This window comes from Neomonachus schauinslandi, chromosome 8 (assembly GCF_002201575.2).
Source record: "Neomonachus schauinslandi chromosome 8, ASM220157v2, whole genome shotgun sequence".
NCBI lineage: Eukaryota > Metazoa > Chordata > Mammalia > Carnivora > Phocidae > Neomonachus > Neomonachus schauinslandi.
Window position 1 is genome coordinate 17,754,563 of NC_058410.1, and position 23,209 is coordinate 17,777,771.

The 23,209-nt window shown below is 46.6% G+C and overlaps 1 protein-coding gene across 6 annotated transcripts in view; it reads right to left on the reverse strand.

Annotated features, from left to right (window-relative positions):
* Positions 1-23,209, reverse strand: part of SASH1 (SAM and SH3 domain containing 1) — a 189,136-nt gene that overhangs the window by 15,519 nt on the left and 150,408 nt on the right. For 3 of the 6 annotated variants that reach the window (XM_044917637.1, XM_044917639.1, XM_021693638.1), the window contains 8 exons: positions 20,750-21,096; positions 14,768-14,842; positions 13,170-13,313; positions 9,791-9,926; positions 8,833-9,002; positions 7,936-8,145; positions 7,018-7,168; positions 2,574-2,687 (listed from right to left, as the gene is read on the reverse strand). In XM_044917637.1, coding sequence (XP_044773572.1) covers positions 2,574-2,687; positions 7,018-7,168; positions 7,936-8,145; positions 8,833-9,002; positions 9,791-9,926; positions 13,170-13,313; positions 14,768-14,842; positions 20,750-21,096 — 1,347 coding nt within the window. Of the gene's footprint in view, positions 1-2,573; positions 2,688-7,017; positions 7,169-7,935; positions 8,146-8,832; positions 9,003-9,790; positions 9,927-13,169; positions 13,314-14,767; positions 14,843-20,260; positions 21,097-23,209 lie in introns of all 6 variants that reach the window. The other 3 variants (XM_044917636.1, XM_021693639.1, XM_021693636.2) reach the window with 2 other exon arrangements.

The following is a 23,209-nucleotide window of genomic DNA, read 5'->3' on the forward strand; positions in this document are numbered from 1 at the left end:
GGTCAGGCAGGTACAGGTGAGTACCTGAGAGTGAGTACCTCCTTAAAGTCTGCCCCCCCCCGCCCTGGTTTGAGAGCCCATAATGGCTCGCAAACTATTTGTTTAAATTCTGACCTACAGTAAAAAACACATTTTACATTCAGTCAGTACACACACGTGCACAGAGAGACATTTACACCGAAACAAAGATTACAATAACACTATCAGTCTTACCTCTGGAACACACCCTGGTATTTTCTATTCTGTTTTCAAAACTGCTGTTCATGACCCTCTAAACTGATTTTACAATCCACTAATGAAACTGCAACCTGCAGTTTAAAAAGCTTTGCTTTAGTGGGTGCTCAATATTTTAACGCATGGGCTACTTGATAGGATTCCAACGACAGCTAAAAACTATCAACCCTGGGCATTTTTCACGATGGTCTTCATGTGTTCGACAGAACTTCAGGGGACCCTTTGCTGCTGTCTCTCATCTTGCTTAATAGGAGGAGTCTGGGGGCCACAACAGGAAGCCCAAGCCACCCGTGGTAAAAAGGGGATGCACCGGACCCCACTCCACGTAAGCCGCCTGTCTGAGACCCGGACGCTTCCTGAAATTCCCTACTGACTGCCTCCCCGTTAGGACAGGGATGAAACAAGACACGTAGCCTTCAGCTCACCCTCTGTCTCAGTAACTGCTCCGCACTCAGGCCATACCGCGGGGGCGTTTACAATACTGCTGCTTTTGTGACCCTGATGGATGGCCTACCTGGTAAACTGTTTTCCTTAAGGACCTAAGAGCTCCCAACACTCAAATGCTGGTTTTTACTGTGAAGAGACAAGGACATAGGAGACACACAATTTAGGTTTTACAGCTGCAGGTATTTTGGATGCAGTTTATTGGCCTCACAGCAGTCGGGAGGAGCAGAGACTAACGACTAGGAGGTAGGAAAGTCAGACAGGAAGCGATCATTGCCGAGGCCATCATGGTAACAGAATCCTCCTTTTTCAGAAAATCGTACTTTCAAATCAGGTATTTTCAAAGCGAGAGTATCCTTTTTAATGACGCCTCATTTATAAAAAGATCAAAGCTGAAATGTAGGGGTGGCTCAGGGCAAAGACGCCACAGACCAGCAGGGCTTACAGGCTGCCTGACAAACACGGGCTCCTTTAAACACACCTCACATTCATCTCTGCAATCAGTGGAAATACTTCCCTAGTGGGAACCAGAACAGCTTGGTTTAAGATTTGAATAAGCAAGGTGCGGGGGGGCGGGGGGCGCAGAGATACCATGTTCTTAACTGTGAAGTGGACCAGACAGGAAAGATGGGAAAAAAAAAAAGTCACATCTATTTTGAAAACATCTTGCTTTTGCAGTGCTTTGTGGCGTGAGTTGTGGACTTCTGGCAATTTTGTACCTTGCTCGCATCCTGTCGTGCTGCTTTTCAAAGTGAAATTTATGGCTGATCGTGTGGTGCCGAAACCTATCTGCTGAACATCTATGTGCGTATAATTATGAACCACCGATTTGGACTGCGTTTGTCATCTGCCGTGAGTCCGGCACTCCATACTCCAGCTACGGGCAAAAACATTCTCCTTCCAGTGAGGAGACCATGGGTGGGCCTGGCCTACTGATGTGAAGTCTGGGCACTGTCCCTGAGCCCCAGTCATGCTCTCTGAGGGACAAGGAAGTACCGTATTAGATGTGTGTAGTTGGGTGATGTCTAGCTGGCCTGAAGCTTTGAGATTTTTTTTTAAAAACAAAAATGTAGTATTTTAAGATTTAATCATATAGCCTGTATTTATTCAGAGATGTAGCTTCCACAGAAAGGAAGCAAAGACCGTTAGGGTAAAGTCAGTCTTTTTACTTTATTTCGGAATGAATTTAGATGCTTTTGCACTGTCATCTTTGATGAACAGCTAGATTCTGGCAGTGGTACACCAAAGGGGCGCCTGCAGCTGTGATCCACAAGACACCAATAAGCCTGCTTCCCTGGGCAGTGTCCCAACACCGAGGGCCACCACGCTTGGGCTGACTGCCCAGTTTGCAGTCCATGTTTTACAAATGCTAGGTATTAATATATCATTACTTTGTTTAGCTCTTAGAACTATCTGTAAGAAAGGAACTCATTTACTATTTCAGTGGTGAGGGGGCTCAGAGGCTATGAAGTCATTTGACCAAAGTCTTGGGCTTGTAAATGCTCTATTCAGGTTTCAAAGCCTCCAGGACCAGGACTTCTGGTTCTAGACCCCACGGCCCTTTCCATGATGTACCCTGGGGCTAAGGCGCTGAGAGCTTCAGGGCAATGGGAAGTTGAGGGTCCTATCTTTGACACACAAGTGTCTTAAACTCTCATTTATGTGCAAACTGGGATGGAAGACTCGTTTCTCAAAAACGTCCGTTGCCTAGTTTCTTGAGAGATGTTCAGTCCTTTTAAGAATCTTAATTAAGCACCAGTAATCCTGGAAAAATTCTTCTCCCTATTGCCAGTATCCCCAAAAGCATGGCTCAGGCTTAGGAAGAAAAGGAGTCATAAATGACCCAAGTGCCTTGCATATTAAGGCGCACTCATAATTATCTGTGTGGACATTACCGTGTTCCAGGTTCTCACTGCTTTCATAGCATCCTGAGTCTCGCGGAGAGCATCCACTCAGGCCCTGGCTGTCCACCAGCAGCTTCTCCTGGGATCCTGACTGGTCGCTGTTACCTAAAGAAGGTAAACACACAGCATGGAATCATAAGGGGAAGTAAAAGCAGAGGTTTCAAAGTCAACCAAATCCTGATTTTATCCTGCTATCCACATTTTTAAGCCTTGAACTTCTGGAAGAGAGCTCTTTTAAAGTGAATGAAATAAAAATGAACGGATGAGATCAGAACATATTTTCTATAAAGTATACCATGATGATAAATTCAGAGGGAGAGTATGGAGTCGCAGGTCGTCAGTGTCTTTTAAGTTACCCAGAGGATGACTCCGGGTTCAGGCCAGTCAGGAAGCGGGAGAATTCAGAGCACTGTGTGAGCAGTCAGGGCAGCTTTCTGAGAGGTGGTACCACGGACTGGAAGGCAGGAGTGACTATGCCCCTTTCACAGGCAGGTTACCTTAATATTTGTCTTCCAAGTTATTTGTCACCAGCTTTCCCAATTTGGAAGCCAATGTGAAAGTAAGTGGTAAATGAAACACTGAATTTCATGACAATCTGGGAGCATTCTTAGGTCTTGGTGACAAGCGCTGGTTCTTATAGTCTCTCAACAGGAGTAAGGCTCACGAATGGGGGGGCACAGGTTAAATCCTTCTGTTTTTGTTGTGTGTTAGGACCTTTTCTTTCCTTTTTGCCCTCTCCCTTTGTTTGGGGTCAGCATTTCTATTCCCTGTACACAAAGGTTCAGACAGGGCAAGTTCAGGAAGCCCCCTCACTTGGACACTGAGTCATGAACACTCTTCAGGTGGGTGACTGGGTGACTGAAAGAACCCGTAGAGAGAAGTACCTGGTGTTTCTGTCCAGGGAAAGTGCCTCAAGTCAATCCCCTGGGAAATAAGGTCGGGGGGTGGGGTGGCGCCCTTCATCACTCAGTCACATCACCTGCACATTCTATAAAGAGGGCACATAAGGCCTTCATGGGAGCGAGGTTAGGAAGGACATCTTTGTATTATGCAGAGAAAGTATTTGGTCACATAAAACAGAAACCAAGAAAACATTTTCTGCATAAATGGCTTTAATTTATTTTCCTTTCTCTTCACTGCCCCTCCCCCGACTACATACATAAGGGAAAAATAAAAAAACCAGAAATCTGATGCCGTTTCTCAGGTCATTAAAAAATGTACGGTAGGAAGGGCGCCTGGGTGGCTCAGTTGGTTAAGCGACTGCCTTCGGCTCAGGTCATGATCCTGGAGTCCCGGGATCGAGTCCCGCATCAGGCTCCCTGCTCAGCGGGGAGTCTGCTTCTCCCTCTGACCCTCTTCCCTCTCATGCTCTCTCTCATTCTCTCTCTCAAATAAATAAATAAAATCTTTAAAAAAAAAAAAAAAAATGTACGGTAGGAAGGCAGATGACCGCCATTCCGCCACGCACCAACTGTCCCTCCTGCCCACTCTCCACTTCCTGTTGGCATTTCTCACAAGAATCCTGGCAGAGGAAGCCCTTATAGTAGAATCCCAAATTAAGAAGTGCTATTTTTTAAATGACTAATGAAAAATTAATTGGAAGCACAACAGCAAAACCTTCACCCACCCCCCCACACAAAGTAGAACATTCTAGAGTGTTATCCTCATTATGTGGAAGAGCCTGTGGATTTGAAGTGGGCTTTGTCCTCGTCTAGTATGTTATTTAGGAAAATGATACGTGTAAAATGAGGGCTTTGAGCTATCAGTTACAACCCAGGAAGAGGAATCAATGTAGCTTGTCCTTAGCGAGACAGTTCAGTGTACCGCCTCAGCCAAAACACACTCCAAAGTGCTGACCGATGGGAATAAAAGAGAACGCTTGTCCCCGTCACTGTATGAAGATGCAGACTGTGTCTGCATCTTTGGGGCTGCCAGCCTCATCCGACACAGCCGGGGTGCCTGAAAGCCAGTTCAGAGGATATGGTCCTGAGGCCTACATCGAGGGGCTATGGTCACTTCCTGAAAGATCCATTCAGCAGCTACTTAGCAGGACCCCAACTATCAAGTTTAGGAAAAGTCCCTCACACTAAAAGCCAGTATTTACCAAGTAACTTGCCCTCTTTGATTAGGGAGAGCTCTTAGATGGAATGGCAGATTCAAGGCCACATCCTCTCCCCCACTAACTAGCATGAATGCCAAGGTACAAAGGAGAAGAAAGAAGGTGAGCTGGGACCATGAAAATTCTCACAGTCAAATAAGCTCAGGACTGGGTTTGGGGGCTGAAACCCTGTGTGGGCATGACCTGAACTTGGACCTGAAGCCCTCCCCCATCTCACATACACACAGGGAGGAAGAATAACCTCGGGAAGGAAGAGGAAAGGGAATGGGATTCTTGGATAGCCGGCCTTTCAATGAGCTTCCAAGGGTTCTTTGTAGTTCTTTAAAACAGAATTGAAGCAAATATGCCAAAATGTTAGCTTTAGTTAGATTTAAGAAGTAGATATGTGGATTTGTTCCTTTCTCTGTACTTTTCTGTATATTAGAAATAATTGCTGATTAAAATTCTTATTACAATTCTTTAAAAAGAGCTTTTTTTTGGCAGGCCTAAGACAGTGGTTTTGGTGTCAGTGCAAGGAAATGCTATCAGACAATTAAATGGCACCCTGTACGAAGGCCTGCATTCCCCCTGCACAGATGTGCAATGAGAGAGACTGGTGGGTCTGACTGCCAGCTCACGCTGGAGATGTGCTTCTTGCTCTTGTGGGTAGCTGAGCGAGAAAATCTGCAAGATCTCAGTAGATCTCAGGATCGATCTAGTGCATAGAAATTTAGTTTGACAGAAATCTATGGTGTTCCTTTAGGTTATCAGTTACTTAAATACAATTTAACTGCACTGAATGTAAAGTCTTACAATCCTGGGATATGTCTGGACCCAGACCATTGGCACTGATCAGCACCCCGGAGCCCCCGAAGCCTTTGAGAACCAGAAAAAGGAAGGGCTGCTTTGTGCATTAGGGATAGTCTGAGCAATGGCACAGCACAGATGTGAAATGGTATTTATAAAGAAGCAAAGAGCCCTCCTTAGACTTCTGAGTATGCATCATGATAGGCAGATTCCCTCCTATAAAATATCCCTTGGTGCCGACCTCAGGACCTGCTCCCCCGAGGGGCAATGGATCTGAGCCAATGTGGCAGGAAAAAGACTAAGCACAGATCCACCCTGTCTTATCCTCAGGGTGTAGCTTCGCTCCTATGCTCTGAATGCTACAGGAAACATAACGGACAGGGTTTATAAACCACCTGTTCTCAGTGGCTGAGGAAGAGCAGATGTGGTCCAGGAGAGTCGATGATTTAACGTTCATTGATATTAATAGAGCTGGGCCAGGAGGCTCTCTGTCCACAACCTGGCCACACGCCCCCTCCCCAAGAGACAGCTCCCCTACCAAAGAGACCCGATATGAAGCACAATTCTCTTCAAATCTATCCCTGAAGGCAGTATGTTTATCTAGGGTTCAGACATCTATTGGATGGTGTGTGGTCCTCTATGTTTACTAGTTAACTTAGAGGGAGGACCGATTAAGGAGAAGTGAATTTCACTGTACTGACTCACTCGCTTCCATGTGTCTTGGGCCTGATACATTCAGTAATACGGATTTTTTTTTCCCCACCATTAACCCTGGTTTTGGTTTGTCTTTTAGCAATAGAAATGCTATTAGCTGGCGAAGCAGAGCACTTGAAAGAAAATGCATTTGAATTCGGTAACTAGAAAGGATACTCCCCTCGTGATGAATAATTTCAGGGGTATTTTTGATGTCAGACTGAGGAATAAAGAGCAAGATCAGACTAGGTTAATGGAGCAGAGGATACAGTATATTCAAATAGACTCCATAAAAGCTGGGAGCTTACTGAACTCTGCCCATGGACTGTAAAAGTGAGCTCTCGCCCCGGCAGTCTCTGCTCTCCAGTCACCTCAGGTAGTTCCTGCTGCTTCAGGGGAAGCTGATGAATGTCGTTTGTTCATTAACCCTCCCAGTCGATCAGGAAACCGCTCTGGAGTGCTGTGAGAAGGGACTGGCCCTTGGCTGGGCAGGACGCTCCAGTGCGTCAGCTTCCTCTGACCCCAGGCATCCTGAGGACAGTGCCCAAGGGGGCCTCTACCATGTGAAGGAAACGTAACTCGTTTCTCAGTCACTGGGAGCAGCATTTTCCTCAAATGTTACCTAGAAACATGGCAGGAAAGGCACCAGCAGTAAGGTTTTCTTTTGCTCTCCCATCAACCGAAAGGGCTACGTGGGGGAATTCACGCCTTTGTGCCATTTGACATAATACAAGACGGACCCCGGCTCTGGATGGAATAGGACCGAAGGAGGGACTGTAGGGACGCGAGTGTGTGGCTGAGCTAACGAGGGACCCTCGGGTGCGGGGAAGAACTTACTGTCATATTCCTGTAACAGTTCCACTGCTGTCAGGAGAACAGCCCTGTGTTCCGGGTCCCTGATATTTAACTCATCCAAGTCTTCCTCCTCCAGGAGCTTAAAGGTGTCCAGGTCTTCGTACCCATTGAACAGGAAAGTGGGCATGTGCTCCTGGGAGGGAAGGGAAGGAAGCCAGGGGTGAGTCAGCAAGCGCTGCTACGTGATGCTTGACCAACACCTGGCCTCAAACCCCTGACCCCTTTCCACGGTCACTTTCGTGCTAACTGGAAGGTTGGTGACTCTCATTTATAACGTGTTCTGTACCTCCCAGCCACCCAGCTTAGCAGGCGGGCAAGGCATCGCATTAACCATGGGCCACAAAGATGGACCTTGCAGGCTGAGATGGACCCCGCTGGCTTGCATTTTGACTGTGCCTTTGCCCTGACTGAGGCCTTTGCCATACAGCGCACCGTGGAGGATACTTTCATTTAAAGAGCTACTGAAATCCAACTCAAAGCCCTGTGCCTTCCTCAGGAGCCAGAGAATTTGCAAGGACGACCCAGAATCTACTCTGTGGCCCCAGTGTACTAGATCCTAGGAATACTGCGGGGCAGGGGCCTGTGGGCGACTCCTCACAGCCTGGGGAACCCAGTGAGCAGGGCGCCAGGGCTTTGTGCTCACAGCTCTTTGAGAGCTATTCTTGGGGCCAGCAGCAAATTTTGACCTGGGACTTGTGCGGCTTCCTCAGCAGAGGCCAAGAGCAGCATTAGCATACTGGTACCTATTTCTGAAGAGTAACGGATACTCATCCTAGTAACGGGCTGCCTTGCTGGACGACACAGATCGCCCCCCCCCTTCCCTAAAAGTGCCCTTGCTTAATTTAGGAAAAGGAGAAGGCAACAGGGCGCCATGTGTGACTGGAATGGGACAAAACTGACTTTCAGGTTGATCCGATCAAGGAGATCTTCCACAGATTTGGGCTGGGGTGGTCTTCCTTTTCTCCTCCTTCTGGTGGGGCGCTTGGGCTTCTCTTCTTCCTCATTTAGCACATCTACATAGATGAACTTGAATGTGCCGACCTTGTTGTTCAACAGACCCATCCAGGTGCCCATGGGTGGCTTGCTGATGATATCGATGATGTCTCCTTTCTGTGGCCCAGGGAACAAAGATCTTTCCATTAGATCCGTCTCTAGGCATGAACCATGCATCAATTAGATGTGTTCATCACGCAGACGGGAAGCTACTGAAATCACTATACATAACTGGGAGCTTGGCAGAGAGCCAGATTCCATGCAGGCCCGAGGTCCCGAGGTCTCCTACCCTCCACCCCCTGAACCATGAGATGAAGTGTGGCCCAAGTCTTTCCTGGTGCTTATGGCTAGCTGGGCACCTGGCCATCATCCATAACTCCTACTTCCTAGAGAAAGACTTCCCACCAAGCAAATGCCAGCACAGTCCCTGGTCTGGAAACGCTTCAGAAACTGAGAGCAGCTCCATCTGTCCCAGTAAACATCACTCGCCAGTCGCACAGAGAAGACAGTTAAGGTTTCTTCAGCTGGACAAAGACAGACACTGGAGGGTGGAGGGCAACGGGAATTCTAAAAGGAAGCTCCGGTCGCAGGGAAGGGCTGGGGATGAAGTGGGGATGACAGAGGATTAACACAAGACCCACCTCTGTCCGACATGCTAGGGTCTCTGTACAGAGGGGACCGGTTTATCAGCGAAGCCGAGATACCGGCCAGTGTGCACCACGGGAGCCCAGCATTCAACAGCAAGGAAAACAGACCGCCTCTTAAAGGCATGGAGAGCCGGGCTGAGGCCAGGCAGAGACCCACCTTGAGCTTGAGCGAGTCTGTGTCGTAGGGACTAGGCGTGAAGTCGGTGTGCACCCTGGCACGCCCACAGAAGGGGCCCCGATAGGGGGGCTCCTCATCATCACCGTCTTCCGACTTGACACTCTCCCTGTTGCTGGTTGAGGAATCAGTGGTACTTACTGTCTGACCACCTGCACGGGAAAAACAGGAAGGACAAGGGTCCATGCAGACTTCCTGCACAGCAAAGCTTAAAGGCATGAAAGCCATCACAGATCAGGAAACTCAGGGACAGTGCAGGGAGGTCACAAGGCACAGCTCACATCTGAACCACAGCGGGGCCAGGTTAGGAGGCCAGGGGATCGGAGTTTTTGGATTGTTATCCCTAAGCAACCATCTAAGTAGACCGGGAATCTAGGTGGTACACAGACTCCCTAATGCAGGACGCCACAAGCCTCCCACAGTCAGAGCCTCTCCAGCTTACTGTTTTTACCCCATTTTACCGATGAGGAAACTCAGAGAAGTCAAGCAACTTGCCCCAGACCAGTTGCTTTGAAAATGGTGCTTTAAATTGCCCTCTTCTCCCCAGTACCCTCAGCTGACACCCCAGTGAGTCCTGGAGTGGTCGAACAGCACTTGTTACATGTGACATTTATAATTCTCTCTTCCCCCACCTCTTTTGTTGGTCATTTCATGAGCCTTTCCCCTTGACTTGTTCCTCTCCGTTCTCCAGATCCTTCCTCTGAGGTGCCTTCTCTATTTTCTCCAAAATTCATCACCCCCTCTTTTGTGCCCCTGCTATATACATCTACTCCTGACCAAATATGACTCTCGGCCCACATATTTTGCAGGTCTGTCTCTAACAGCACCCTAAGGGCCAGAACTTGGTCTAACTCCTCTTTAAAGTGCCTGACTCTGACACTCAGTAAAAGGCTGATTTTGACTCCAGCTGCAAGCACGTATAATGACAAATCAGACATACTCATCGAGCTCTGCCCACTCAGAGAACTGCGCAGACTCTCCACAGAACCTCCGGCTTTGAGCTTGGGCTTGTCCATGTGTTCACCATCCGGCTGTGAAGATGGAGGGGAGCCAGGCATGCCATCAAGGCCCGAGTCCTGGAATGGGTTTCAACAAAATTAAGTTGCATCAGAGTGGATGGATGTTGTTTTATAATTTAAGGCACTTGAGCCCTCCACTAAATCAGTCGCATCCATTTTGATAGCCATATTTGATTCCGTACCTAATATTCTCCTTTTTAATCTATACCCTTGCTTCAGTTTAGAGTTGTTGCTCACATAACTCAATCACTTTTCATACTCAAATAGATACTCTTGAAATCTCCGAGAAAAATCTATCTAGCTCTGAGAACATTTCATTAAAGGCTTAGAGACTTGGTGGCGCCTGGGTGGCTCAGTCGTTAAGCGTCTGCCTTCAGCTCAGGTCATGATCCCAGGGTCCTGGGATCGAGCCCCGCATCGGGCTCCCTGCTCCTCGGGAGGCCTGCTTCTCCCTCTGCCTGCTGCTCCCCCTGCTCGTGCTCTCTCTCTCTCTGTGTCAAATAAATAAATAAAAATCTTTAAAAAAAAAAAAAAGGCTTAGAGACTTCTAGCATCATCTCTAGGCCAGTGATAAAACGAGTTCGAATGCAGATCAAGTACAGTTTACCAGTAAAGATCTGGAAGTACTATCAGAAAATATTTAATCTATCAGAAACATTTACACCTAAAAAAGGCCAGATTCTTTTTCTGTTTACAAAAATTCTTGAAATTAGCTAATGAAATACCAATTTAGAATACACATATATAGCCAAAATACTTTTTTTTTTTTGGTCTGCAATAAAATTTCTCTGTGTCACCATCTGGTTTTTGCTTCTTTTACTTCTTTTGTGTGTTGTTAGTACAAAGCTCTGAGGTCCCTTTCGGGTCAGAATGCTGACAGGAGTGACTCAGCAGTACTTTTCACTTTTGGGGTGGCTAGGTAGCATTAGCTTGGCAGCTGCTGATTTGCACACACAAGCACAGCACGCTCACGTGATTGATGGTGCTATAGGGATAGACAATATCATGCTTCAAAAGGTTTGCAGTCAGAATGGTTTATTTGCCAAAACAGACCACTTTCTGGCATATTACTTGGCCACGTGAGCACAAAACCATCTAAATGAAACCTGTCATTTACATAGTGCCGAATCATCAGAAGAGCTTTAACATGATTCTGCGGGTCCTGCAAACATTTAAGGACAACAGTAATGGCAGCTTCTGATCCAAAACACTTTTTTTTTTTTTTTTTTTAGTAAGCTCCACGCCCAACAGGGGGCTTGAATTCACGACCCTGAGATCAGGAATCACATGCTCTATGGACTGAGCCAGCCAGGCACCCCCGGAACACATTTATATTTAAGGAAAGTGAGCAAACAAGCTCAAATACAACTATAAACAGAAGTCCCATCACTGAGAAGTAACTGAAGCTGCAGAGTACGAATTCCTGCATACGTTTTCACTACTCTTTCTGAATCATCAAAAAAGTCATCTGTCCAATTATCTTTTTTTTTTTAAACACTTCTGGAGACAGCACACAAATTCTGAAAAACAGCAATATGAAATAGACAACTCTGATAATGTATGTCCTCAAATGCTTTTACTAACTTATTCATCACGTATTTATTGATGACCTACAAGAACAAGTACTCTTCCAGGTGCCGGGCATATAGCAAGAACAGGGCAAAGATCTTTGCCATAATGGCTGATATATCTACTAAAATGTTAAACAAAAACAAAACAAAACCTTGCAACATTAGCCTTCTCTCTCCAAAAGGCATTATACTGATCATTTACTCTTTTCCCTCCCACTCACGTGAAATGACTGCTTTAACAAAGAGAACTAAGCCTACAAGCCTGTTATATAGTAGTGAAATTACAGAACACAGCTCAAGAGGACACTGAAGTCCTGCGCTCCTGATCCGTCAAGCAGAGACCCACAAAGGATGGACGTGTCCAAGAGCTTTCAGTGGCTACTTCAATCCACGGGAAAAGCAAACTATGAGTCAAGTGCTTGAACCGCGTGATGCTGCTTTCAGTGACCAGCGCGGCGGCCGCCTCACAGGAGATGCAGCCTCACTGCTGGATGGAAATCTAGGAACTGCCATTGCTCCCAAGCCCATAGGGACAAGAAGGGAAATAATCATGGGGCAGACATACAGGACACAGCCGGACTCCCCCTGGAGGTCTAACAAGCCAGGATTTCTCAGCCTGGGCACAGTCAGAATGTTGGATGGAGAACTGCTGGGGAGAGCCGCTGTAAAACGTTTACCCGCATCCCCATCCTCCCTCCGCTAGATGCCGGCAGCGACCACGCCGCCCCAGCCCCACCCGGTTGTGACTGTCAAAAAGAGCCCCAGCTGCCCTGGGATTGGAGGGGGACCCTCCTCCCCCCTCCATGAGAACCACCGTAATATGCTGAAGACACTGTGCGGGCTTTGCATCCCAGTGCAGGCCACCGGCTAGCTGGTGGTGGTCAGTGAGTCAAACAGGGGGATGCTTGGATGGGAGCTTACTGTGTCCACCAGAGGGCGCAAGCTGAGCGAAAATGTCCGCTTTCCCTGTTTTTATTTGGTGGCTAAAGCAGCATCACCTACCTACTTCCAAGTAGACAAACATCCCATACACAGGTACCTCAACAGACTAAAAGTGAATGCTATAAGGTGCAAATGGTCAAAATCACCTCAAGGCTCAGCTCTCCAAATGCCTTTATTCCCTCCACCCACCTAGTTAGGACAGGAACTGGTCATGTTTCTCCTGATGAAATTAGACAACTGGAGGGGCTCTATGCTGTGCTATCTTATTGGCCACAGAGAGAGAGGTCCAGTTAGTGAAAATGCCCCTGCAGAAACAACTGCTGTGGGCAGCCCTGCAGCCAGACTTTCCGAGTCTACCTGCTATGAGCTTTTAAAGTAAGTTCCGCTACACCTTTTTAAAAAAAGTCTGCTGTCTAAGGAAACTTGAGTGGCTTTTTTAGCTTTGATTCTGGTAACACCCATTTTGTAGCAAGGACTATTTCCGCAAATAAAATCCTTCCTTTGTATCAAATGTTAAGTGCTTATGGCACTAAGAATAATCGTTTCTTTACGTGTTGTATTTTTCTCGTGTGTCTGTAAAAGACAGGGCCCAAATCGTGGATTCTCAGCACTGAGCATGGACCACTCTAAGTGCTTTGTAAACGTTCACTGACTCTGAATAAATGTCTATCGAACTTCTGTGTCCATGGTCCTAGAGCCTGGTTAATACCAATGCTTTGTATTTAGCACCATCTCAGATCTCAGACTGATCATCCTCGGCTCGGCTCTTGGCTCAGGAGTTGCATACCTGCTCAGAGACAGAGCTGCTATATTTTTTAGACATCCTCTTCCTCATTGTCTCTTTCACCGATTTCACCTTTTTCCCAAGAGAGATGCGGGAGGCAGTGGGTGACTTGATAACTTCTTTGTACACAAAATCTCCTTCTTTACTCTGCAAAACAAAGTGTTGTAAGTACCTTTAACCACAGACAAATGAAGCCCTGAAATAGGTTTTATTATTCAAACCATTAATGTTCTACCTCTCAGAAAAATATTGGCATCCCCCAGGATCTCGAAATTTTTTCCTATGTTAACTTAGTGCTATGTTATTTGTCTTTTCGATTTAAAATTAAAAGCTACTCACCAAGGGGCTTTTGCATGTTTGTTTGAAGTGAGATGTGTGTCACTTATTATTTTTTTTAACCTTAGTATATTCTTCTCCAATTACACTTTTCCTCATCATTTTAGCTACCCAAGGGGACTGCATTTCATTGATAAAGAGTGATTATGTTCACATAATCCTGGCAGTGGGGAAGAAGAGGATACTACTGAATCACCCTAGGAAAGTGGTTAAGAACAGAATGGCAAATCTCAGTCATCAGAAGTCCAACGTCCCATCGACTTACATCCCTCTAGAGCTCCGTGTGGTCAGGTACTAAGAGTATGTACATTTCCTTCTCTGAACAAGTTAGACTTGTGGTCACCTCTCATTCTATCTTGCATTGAAAAAAAAAAAAACTTTCCCGAGAAAGGAAAAAGAAATCATTCTTCTTCTCTCATTTTTTATTAAAGATTGACTACATAAAATTACTAGTTTATGAATCTATAAAATTTGATATCCAAATAAAATATTGTTATCCTTCCAGGAAATTCTCAAACACTTCAAAAATCACAGACGGGTATTTTAGCCGACACATGACATATCCACAAATATAAAGCACGGAATTTTAATTTCATCGTTTCGGAGAAAATGCCTAAGGGGAAAACAAAACAGTAGGTAAAATTCACCTACATCCTTGGAGCCTCACAAAGAAAACCTCAAGGAACAGAGTATGTACACCACAGGGGTGGCCTGTCCCCACGGTGACCCAGAAGGTGTGAGGCCACGAGAACCTTGGCTCCAAAGAGTCTGGTCTGCTCCAGGCCCAAGGAGACTGGGTTCATTCCAGGACACCCCAGACCAGAAAGACCTAGACTCCTAGAGGGCCATGCACTTGGCCTGTGGTCAGACTGGTGTCTCAGAAATGTTGGCACAGACTCTCGCCCCATCAAGGGCTCCATCCTGGCACACCACCTGTGTGTACCGGTCGCGTGTACTTGCAATGAGTGTGAACAAAGGGCATGTGTGCTCAAAGGGCTAGGACCGTAGAAGCCAAACTCCAGACTGGGTCTGCGACTTGAAGAGAACCAGAAGCGAAGGCATTACGGGGATGGAGGCGGTCATTGTTCATTCCCCGGGCAACAGCAGAGCATCTCTAAGACGGGTGAAACAGGGCCTCCTCCATATATGATGCAGCATCACCAATGTCACCCACTATCGTTTCTCAGAGACACTAAACATGCAACTGTGTCAGTCACATTGCTTGAATCCAAACCTTTTTTGCTTTTCCTCTGACATACACTCACCATTGCATCAGAATTGTTGCTGCCAATGTGTAGAGAGCGGTTCGTCAAGTCAAATCCTCCAAAACTGCAGGTTCTCTGTGGAAAGGAGCGGGGAGGGTGGGAATAATCCAGTTATGTTTACATCAGCCGACCGTGCACCAACCCAACACATTTTCCATTTGCAGGACAATCACTGAATCACAAATATGTTACGGGATGAAAGTAGGGAACAAGAAATGATGAGAAAAAAAAATACATGATTCATGTTTTAAGGATATTTCCCTCGTGTTGTCCTTCCAGAGGCCACCGGAACTGGGCCTACCTCAGAGGTCTAGAATCCCCTTAATGTGCAAAAACCAACTGGTTTAAAACACACACAAACACAAACAAAAAACCACCCACGTGTTAGGTGCTCTAAGATTCCCTGTCGCTTAGCAACAGATCATCCCTTTCCAGTCCTCCGATACCAGCTGCACACAGTAGTGATGATGAGGGGACCCATGTGCTCAGGGTGGTCTGGAAACCCAGGTCTGAAATCCTCTATAGCTCTACCACGGACAGCAGGCTTCTCTAACAGACTCTTGTTTTGTTTGGTTTTCAATCACTGAGAAGGGGAAAAAAGGTTATGTTTAGAGTAGTCCAATCAGGCCAAGAGGATTACTCACTCATTGCTTCCTTGACCTAGCCAAAAATGCTGCTAACTTTCCCATCTAACTGCCCAACTTAACTAATTATGACCCTTTTACTCAGAGTGTATGGAGACACCACATTTGCCCAGAAAGAAAAGGTTGATTCAGTGACTGTCGCTGACTACACTCTTTAATTCCAATAGGAAAAGCACGACGTTAGAAAGAATGAAAACCTTCTTGTCCTCTAGTTGGTTTCAATCTTTATGGAATTGCTTACATTTCAGCAATTTTATATTTCAGAACCTGCTTTGAATTCTGTTGTTCTTCCAGCAAAAGCTACTCGATGGCCACTCCCTCCCCCACCCAAAAAAACCTGTTAAGACAGGCTCAAAGCACATTAATTTCTGTTACAACTGACTTACTTTTTAAGCAAATGGTAATAAAAGCTGAATAACAGATTTGGGTGCCAATATTTTATACTACTTGTTTCTCAAAGAAATCTAGTTAACAGCTGTTCGATGGAAGAAATGACCAGAAAAGCACAATGTAGACTATAAACATTGCCTGTTTAGAATAAATATACTTGAGATATATAGTAACTGAGCTGAGAAAGCAGAAACATCCAGGAAGGAAAATGCCAAGGTTTCTGGAATCTCACAGATGGCCCTGGTCCTGCCACTTACTTGCTGCATGACAGGTAAAGTACTTAGACTCTGAACTCCACTTTGTCCGTGAGGAGCAGATGTGCTGTGAATGCACTCTTCATCACGGCTGCTCTGAGGATTCGGCAGCTTGTCCCGACAATGACCACACTCAAGTTTAGGCTTAGTCGCCGTTCTAAAGATGCAAATGAAGGGCTGAAGCTCAGCTGTGGACCTTACATTCTAGGAGCTTCCATCCAGGAAGGGACCAGAAGTGAGAGGGGCTGGCACGGCAGAGCGGAGGGGCCAGGAAACACAGAAGTGCTGCAGGGGACACTCTGGGATAACCAAACTCAGGAGGCCACACAACTGGTTTTTCTCCCTCATCAAAGCTGACGTTGCTGTTGAAAGTTATCTACCATGGACATAATTCTAATTTTGTATTAAGTATCGATGGGCAATCTGATCTCCCTTATATTCAACCTCACTGTATTCTAGTCTATAAAAAGAGAAAGACCAGGGCGCCTGGGTGGCTCAGTCGTTAAGCGGCTGCCTTCGGCTCAGGTCATGATCCCGGGGTCCTGGGATCGAGCCCCGCATCGGGCTCCCTGCTCAGCGGGAAGCCTGCTTCTCCCTCTCCCACTCCCCCTGCTTGTGTTCGCTCTCTCGCTCTGTCAAATAAATAAACAAAAATCTTAAAAAAAAAAAAAAAAAGACCGCTTTATTCAAAAACACCAAATCCCTCAACCTGGCAAGCAAGGTTATGGCCACCTCTCAAGGCTAATTTTTAACGTTTACCTTCCCTTTGCGGCTTCTGATGCCAAATAGATTTTTGCATTTTTGCAAAGGCAGTGATTTTATCCTAGTTCCTTTCCTGTGACTCAGGGCTTCACAGACACAGTATGGCGCCCAGATGCCTCACCATTTTATGGCTTCTGCATTGCCCTGCTTTAAATTCCAGCATCGACTGCAACACTGGAGCCCAGCACGTACTTTGTGATGCATATGAAATAACTGAGAAAGAATTTATGTGGAAACTTTACTGCAATAAATTAGAAGCTCATTTATGTCTTCATATGCCAGCTGTAGGCATTTATTCCTAAAATAAAAAGCTCAGAGTGAAGAGTTGACTGGGTTTCTTAGCTACCAACTATAACCTCTCCCAGTGATATGCTAAGGTGTCTGGAACAGACTCTTCTTTATCAGTGGAGGAGAGACAAAGAATATAACAGTAAACATCGCTTGAACGAATCTTCAGCTTTTTCTGTAATATCAAGCAGTTCCCGAAACAGCACTCCTTCAACAGAGAACACAGACTGTAGAGAGGGTAGTAAAAGAAAGTAAACCAATCTTCGCCTCTGGTGATCTACATAATCGAAACCTAAGTGAGGTTTTTTTTTTTTTTAAGTTCCTGTATCTCCTATACAGCTAACAGTAAGAACATTTGGGATAGATGCTTGCGGATGAGGAGAGCCAGTCGATGGAATGGTCATGCAGTTGAAAACATGTTTTGGGTGGGTGTGGGGGGTTGAATTTTAAAAATGGACAAAATTCCAAAATGTCATGCATGCCTGTTCCCCCAAACAAAAACTGAATGACCAAATAAAAAGCAAGACAGGTGACCATTTCCAGTGAATATACAGCATTATCATTTCCCTGAGGTTTCGTCAAGCAAATATGGCATTTTTTGAAAGACAAAAGGATCAAGTTTAAAGAGTAAAGGAAACTGTGCACTTTCAGATAAAGTGGAGGTGATATGACGAGAAGGATGGAAAAGGCTGTTCAAAGTAAACCAAGCAAGGAAATTAATCCCATAAAACCAAACCAAACCACCCCAAAAAACTGTTGTTACAAATGCTTATTTCCCCTTACATTCTCTGAATAATTGGAAAATTAAATTTTGTCTTCCTGATTGTGTAGTTACACTTAACAGGAAAAGGTATGTGCAGATTTCTAATTTAGTACTGAACACGTATTTCAGCAAGTACTAGAACTGTCCAGTACTACCTCAGGCTCATAGTACCTTAAAAATATCCAGCCTTGGGTGATATCTGGGATAGAGATTACACAGTACCACCATATTTATAGGGAGGAAAAAACTTGGTGCTTGAAAAGAAACTTGCCCCATGTCCATAACTCAAGGTCAGTGAAGAATTAATCACTGGCCCACAATTTCATTAGCACAAATCTTGGAAATATAACTTCTAGAAAGTCTTGCAGAGGTTACATTATTAACCTGGCAATAAAGGTGAGGGAGATGCATGATGAATTCAAGGTACTCAAGGTGGAAAAATTCTCAGTATGACAAGATTTAAGTTCATGGCGATGAGTAACCAATTAACAGAACAGAGGTAGATCTGATCTATCAAGGTCATGTGCAGATGAACTGGGCAGAGCCCTTCTCAAGTTAATAAATTATACCAAGATTGGTTCGCCACAGCATTTTACAGAAGACCTGTGGGTCAGAACTGAAGGAGTGAGAAAGAGAATTCTGTTATTGTACAACAAACACAGAACCAACCACAAACTATCACCATGATGGATAGAAAGAACCAGAAGGGAAGTTGTCACAGTATTAAAGTGTTAGAAGATTTGTACAAATGGGAAAAGATAGAAAATAAGCTCTAGGGGCACCTGGGTGGCTCAGTTGGTTAAGCGACTGCCTTCGGCTCAGGTCATGATCCTGGAGTCCTGGGATCGAGTCCCGCGTCGGGCTCCCTGCTCAGCGGGGAGTCTGCTTCTCCCTCTGACCCTCTCCCCTCTCATGCTCTCTCTCTCATTCTCTCTCTCAAATAAATAAAAAAAATCTTAAAAAAAAAAAAAAAAAAAAAGCTCTAGCAAGAAAGTCAACACGTGGGAACATCTGGAAAACGTAAAGGCTAGGATTGACCTACCGACCCTTTTGGAATAGGGAAGGTCATTTTAGGGATGGCACGGACCAATCGGTCTCCATTTCCACAAGAAGCAGAGCTCGACTGAATGAATAGAAGTTAGAGCAGTTGTCCGGGGAAGAATATCTGACGCATGAATGTGAAGGAACCCCAGGAAAATCCCCTGTGGGAGGCTGCACTATAGTTTATTCCTTCAGACCCTTAAAGGGGGACGCAGCTAGCAGTCCCAGTGGACTGAACAGGGCGTCAAGGGACAGGGGGCCAGGAAGCCCACAGAACTCCTCACTGTGTGCCACGTTGTATGGGTTCCTGTGCAAGCTAAAATTTGGGTGGTAATTTCAGGGAGGAAAATGCTTTTATTCTCAAGGTTGAACATAAGTCTCACCCTAAAAAGCAATCTTACTAGGTTTCTAATAACTCAGTAATAAAACTGAAAAACATTTTTGAATGTAAATACTTTATTCCCTGCTACGTACAGAAGAATCTATGGGGCAGTGGAAGACATTTCTAAATGTCCACCCCTCTGTTTAAAGAAGATAGACAGACTATTGGGTGCCTGGGTGGCTCAGTTGGTTGGGCGACTGCCTTCGGCTCAGGTCATGATCCTGGAGTCCCGGGATCGAGTCCCGCATCGGGCTCCCTGCTCAGCGGGGAGTCTGCTTCTCCCTCTGACTCTCCCCCCTCTCAGGCTCTCTCTCTGTCTCATTCTTTCTCTCTCAAATAAATAAGTAAAATCTTTAAAAAAAAAAAGAAGACAGACAGACTATCAAATAGATTTAAGTAAAACCAAAGAGCTCTAGTATTTTTTGCCCCTCTACATTTAAGAACTTTCTGCTTGGCCCTACTAATAAAAGAAATGTACCTGACGATGTTTTCAAAATCACCAAATCTGTGATTGTGTTGATGACAATCTTTCCATGAGCCAGTTTCTATTGTTTTAATTAACTGAAAGAATAAACATGTCTTTTAAGAGCAAGAGCATGTCCTTCTGTTTTGAATCAGCTTCTTTGAGGTCAAGTGACGGGATGGCTGAGAATCAAGACGGCCACTCCTAGAAGGAGGCCAAACCCCACCCCTGTACTCTGAAAGCCCTCCCCTGGATCATCATCGGTGTTTAGTTTCAATTAAAAATCAAACAGCTTCAACTGGCAAGAGGCCAAATGGAAAGGAAGCTATTGCTAAAGGAGAGCAGGGTTAGAAGTCTGAGGTGATGGCGGAATGGACCCTGAAGTCATGAAGTGAGGAGCAGAAGAGAGGGGGAGGGCGCCAGGCGCCACGGAAGAGAGGCCGTAATGCTTGACTGCACCTCACAGAAATGACAAGGCCGTCCTGGTGACCATCTCTGTGACTCACAGACTTCTGGTGGATTCTCAAGAGAACCCTTTTAGTACAGCGGTCGACCGTGGCGGCCCACTTCCTCTTGGTCTCCTCCTCCTCCTCCAGCAAGCACCGCCTCAGGTCCTGCCTCTCGGCCTTGCTCAGGGTCCTGTCGGAGGCAGGACGCACTAGCTGGGTCAGGCTCAGGTGGCCATACAGGCTCCGCTCCACCACATAGGTGACATTGAACTCGCTGACCGCGGGGCGCCCGCGCACCCTCCTGCTGGGGGTGCCGCAGCCCCCGCCCCCTTTGGGTTTCGGCCGGGGCGGCTGTGGGTCGCAGGCGGTGCTGTGGACTCCTTTTCTGGAGGGACGCTGGCAGAGGGAAGCTCTGGAACATGAATAGTTAGTATCCATTTTCTTCAAGCGGATCTGCTTCCGGACACTCTGGACCTCCTCCAGGGACACCAGGAGGTGGGGCCTGCGCCGGCGGCTGTCATAGAAGCACACGCCGTCCGTACTTACCCCATGGCTCAGGGACCCGAGGCCCTTCTTCATCTCGCCCTCCGTCAGGGAGCGGGAAACCTTCTGGGCCTTTTCTTCTTCTGGATAGGAGAAGAACGTCCCCATCTTCTTGGGGGGTTTGATCAGGCCCCGGCTCTCTCCTTTGCTGAAGGTTTTGACCAACTTCCGGCCGGCTCCCCAGGTATCCAGGCTGCTGGACGACGGAGAAGTGGTGAGAGGGTCTGAATCATCTTCCGGAGGTTTCTCAGGAGAGCCATCAAAGAAAAATGGCTTCTTGTGCACTCCAGAGTAAAGGGCGGACCTTTCATCCAGGCCCGGGGAGTTCTCAAACAGGTGCTCCTCCCCGCCTGGAGGGAAAGCAATACGGACAGGTTCACAGTCTCTTGTACATACACTTCTATGTCCTCTCACCCAGCTCTTTCTTTTCGTTATAGCCCCTGCCCTACAAAGAGTACGCTAATCCTCACAGACACCACAGCGATCCCCTCCCCGTATCACTTACCCTCTTCATAAACCCGGCTCCCGCTCAAATAAATGCATGTAAAAAATAATCCAACTGTGCAAATGTATGGTTTCACACGAACTTAATGTTAAAAGGTACTGGGTGTGTTTTCTTCTTCTTTAAATATCTTTGTAGAACAAACACCTTAAGAAACCTACTCAAAATGCCATTTGGAAAACCTAAGCCAGTCATTATCACCATACTCTTTAGCCCCTAGCATTTAAAGATAATTACCCTTCTCCTCCCCGCTCCAAACAGGACTACCCTCCCCCAGTTGGTAAGGGCTGTCCTCAGAAGCTAGGAATCAGAATCTTTCCCCCGTCTGAAAGGCCCTCCTGTTGAGTCTGCTTGGTTTTCTACAGAGTGTGATGAATGTCCTGTGGCCGACAGTGATTTTTTTTTTTATTGGTACGTGCGCCACTGAAGTAATTAAATCCCCAAGGCAGTTTGGGTGCGAAGACTCCATACAGGGTGATAGCGTGCAAGTGCAAATGACAAATGGTCCCCAGGGGACAAGCCAGACACAAAAAGTTAGGGAACTGGGGGATTCCAGCCAGACACAGCCATCAACTGGCCCTGCCAGGAAGCAGCAAGGGCATTTAAGGGCCTGGCCACGCAGGCAGCCCCATCGAGCTTCTACTTTGTTTCAAGGATTCCAGCTCTCGAAGCCTTCCCCGGAGCAAGGTATTGAGCCAAGCCTTCCGGAGCCCAGTGGAAAGGTTTGGACTCACTGGCAGGAAAACTGAGTTCTTTCCTGCGTGTGTTATGTGAACAGATGTGAAAAAGAAGTAGGTCAAACTGTGGGTGTAGCGATCCTAACTGGCTGTGTCCCTTTAATTATAAGGAAACGTTTGAGCACTGCAGCTTTCCACCAGCTGAACTGTGAAAAGGAAAAAATTAGAAGTTCCTTGGAACAGAGGGGTGGCCCTAAATACACCAGCTGGGGTGGGTAAATGTCAGAGCGAGCTGCTCACTTCAGAAGGGGAAGGACGAAAGGACTGGCAGCAGTCCTTTCAAATTCTATTCTTACTTTTCCAACTGATGGGAGTTATTGTTACAAATGTAAAGAAAATCAGAACTGCGGTTATGAAATACAACCCCCAGATGGATTCTGATGTCACGGAGATGGTGGTGGGGAGGGAGGTTCAAGACTGTGTCCAGCCCAGAGTTCTCCGTCATCTGCAGCACAAATGTATTCCCTGGAGGATTATCCCCGGATCCTTCACGAGAGTGTAAAAGCAAAGTCTAGGCTTCGGAGGGGATATTCGCCGGACCAGAGGCAATGTGCAAACATTGTGAACGTCTCCTGCTCTTTCCCCAGGACACCTGACTAATAAGGTATGGAGGCCACGGGTCCTTCTGCTGTGAGAAGTAAACATGGCAATCTCCTCTAGATCAAATCCAGCCTCCACTCTCAGGAAGAAGGGACGGGGCCCAGATGAGAGGCACAGCCTGGTGGCAGGGGCAGCCCACCCTGGACTCCTCTACAAATGTGTCCAGACCATAGACCATGGCTTTACATTTAGCCCAGGTGTCCACAGAGATGGCAAGGCCCTCATCCACCTACAGTCTGAAGGGGCCTTGGGGAATTCAGGTGGGTCACTGGGTACTTTAATGACCTGTCACCCAACAGCGGTCTGGAGAATTTCTGGACTCTGTATTTAGAGATGTCATCAGAGCTTCCCTACTTCCATGGCACATTTGAGTCTGGAACCAGCTGGTAGGCACCTGCCTGTGACGTACAGCTCTGCGTCCTGTTCTGAAAAGTCTGCATTTGGTAACTGGAGGGAAAAGTGGCCAGTGCTTCTCCAGTGGCTGCATCAGCCCGTGTGCTGAGGGCAGGCCTTGCCTGGGGTAGGTTCTTCTGTGGTGGGTCTGCCCCATGGCCTGAAATCCCAGCCTGGACTTGATTCCTTGGGCTCAGAGCACCACTGCTCCCATTCTGGGACCTCCAAGTA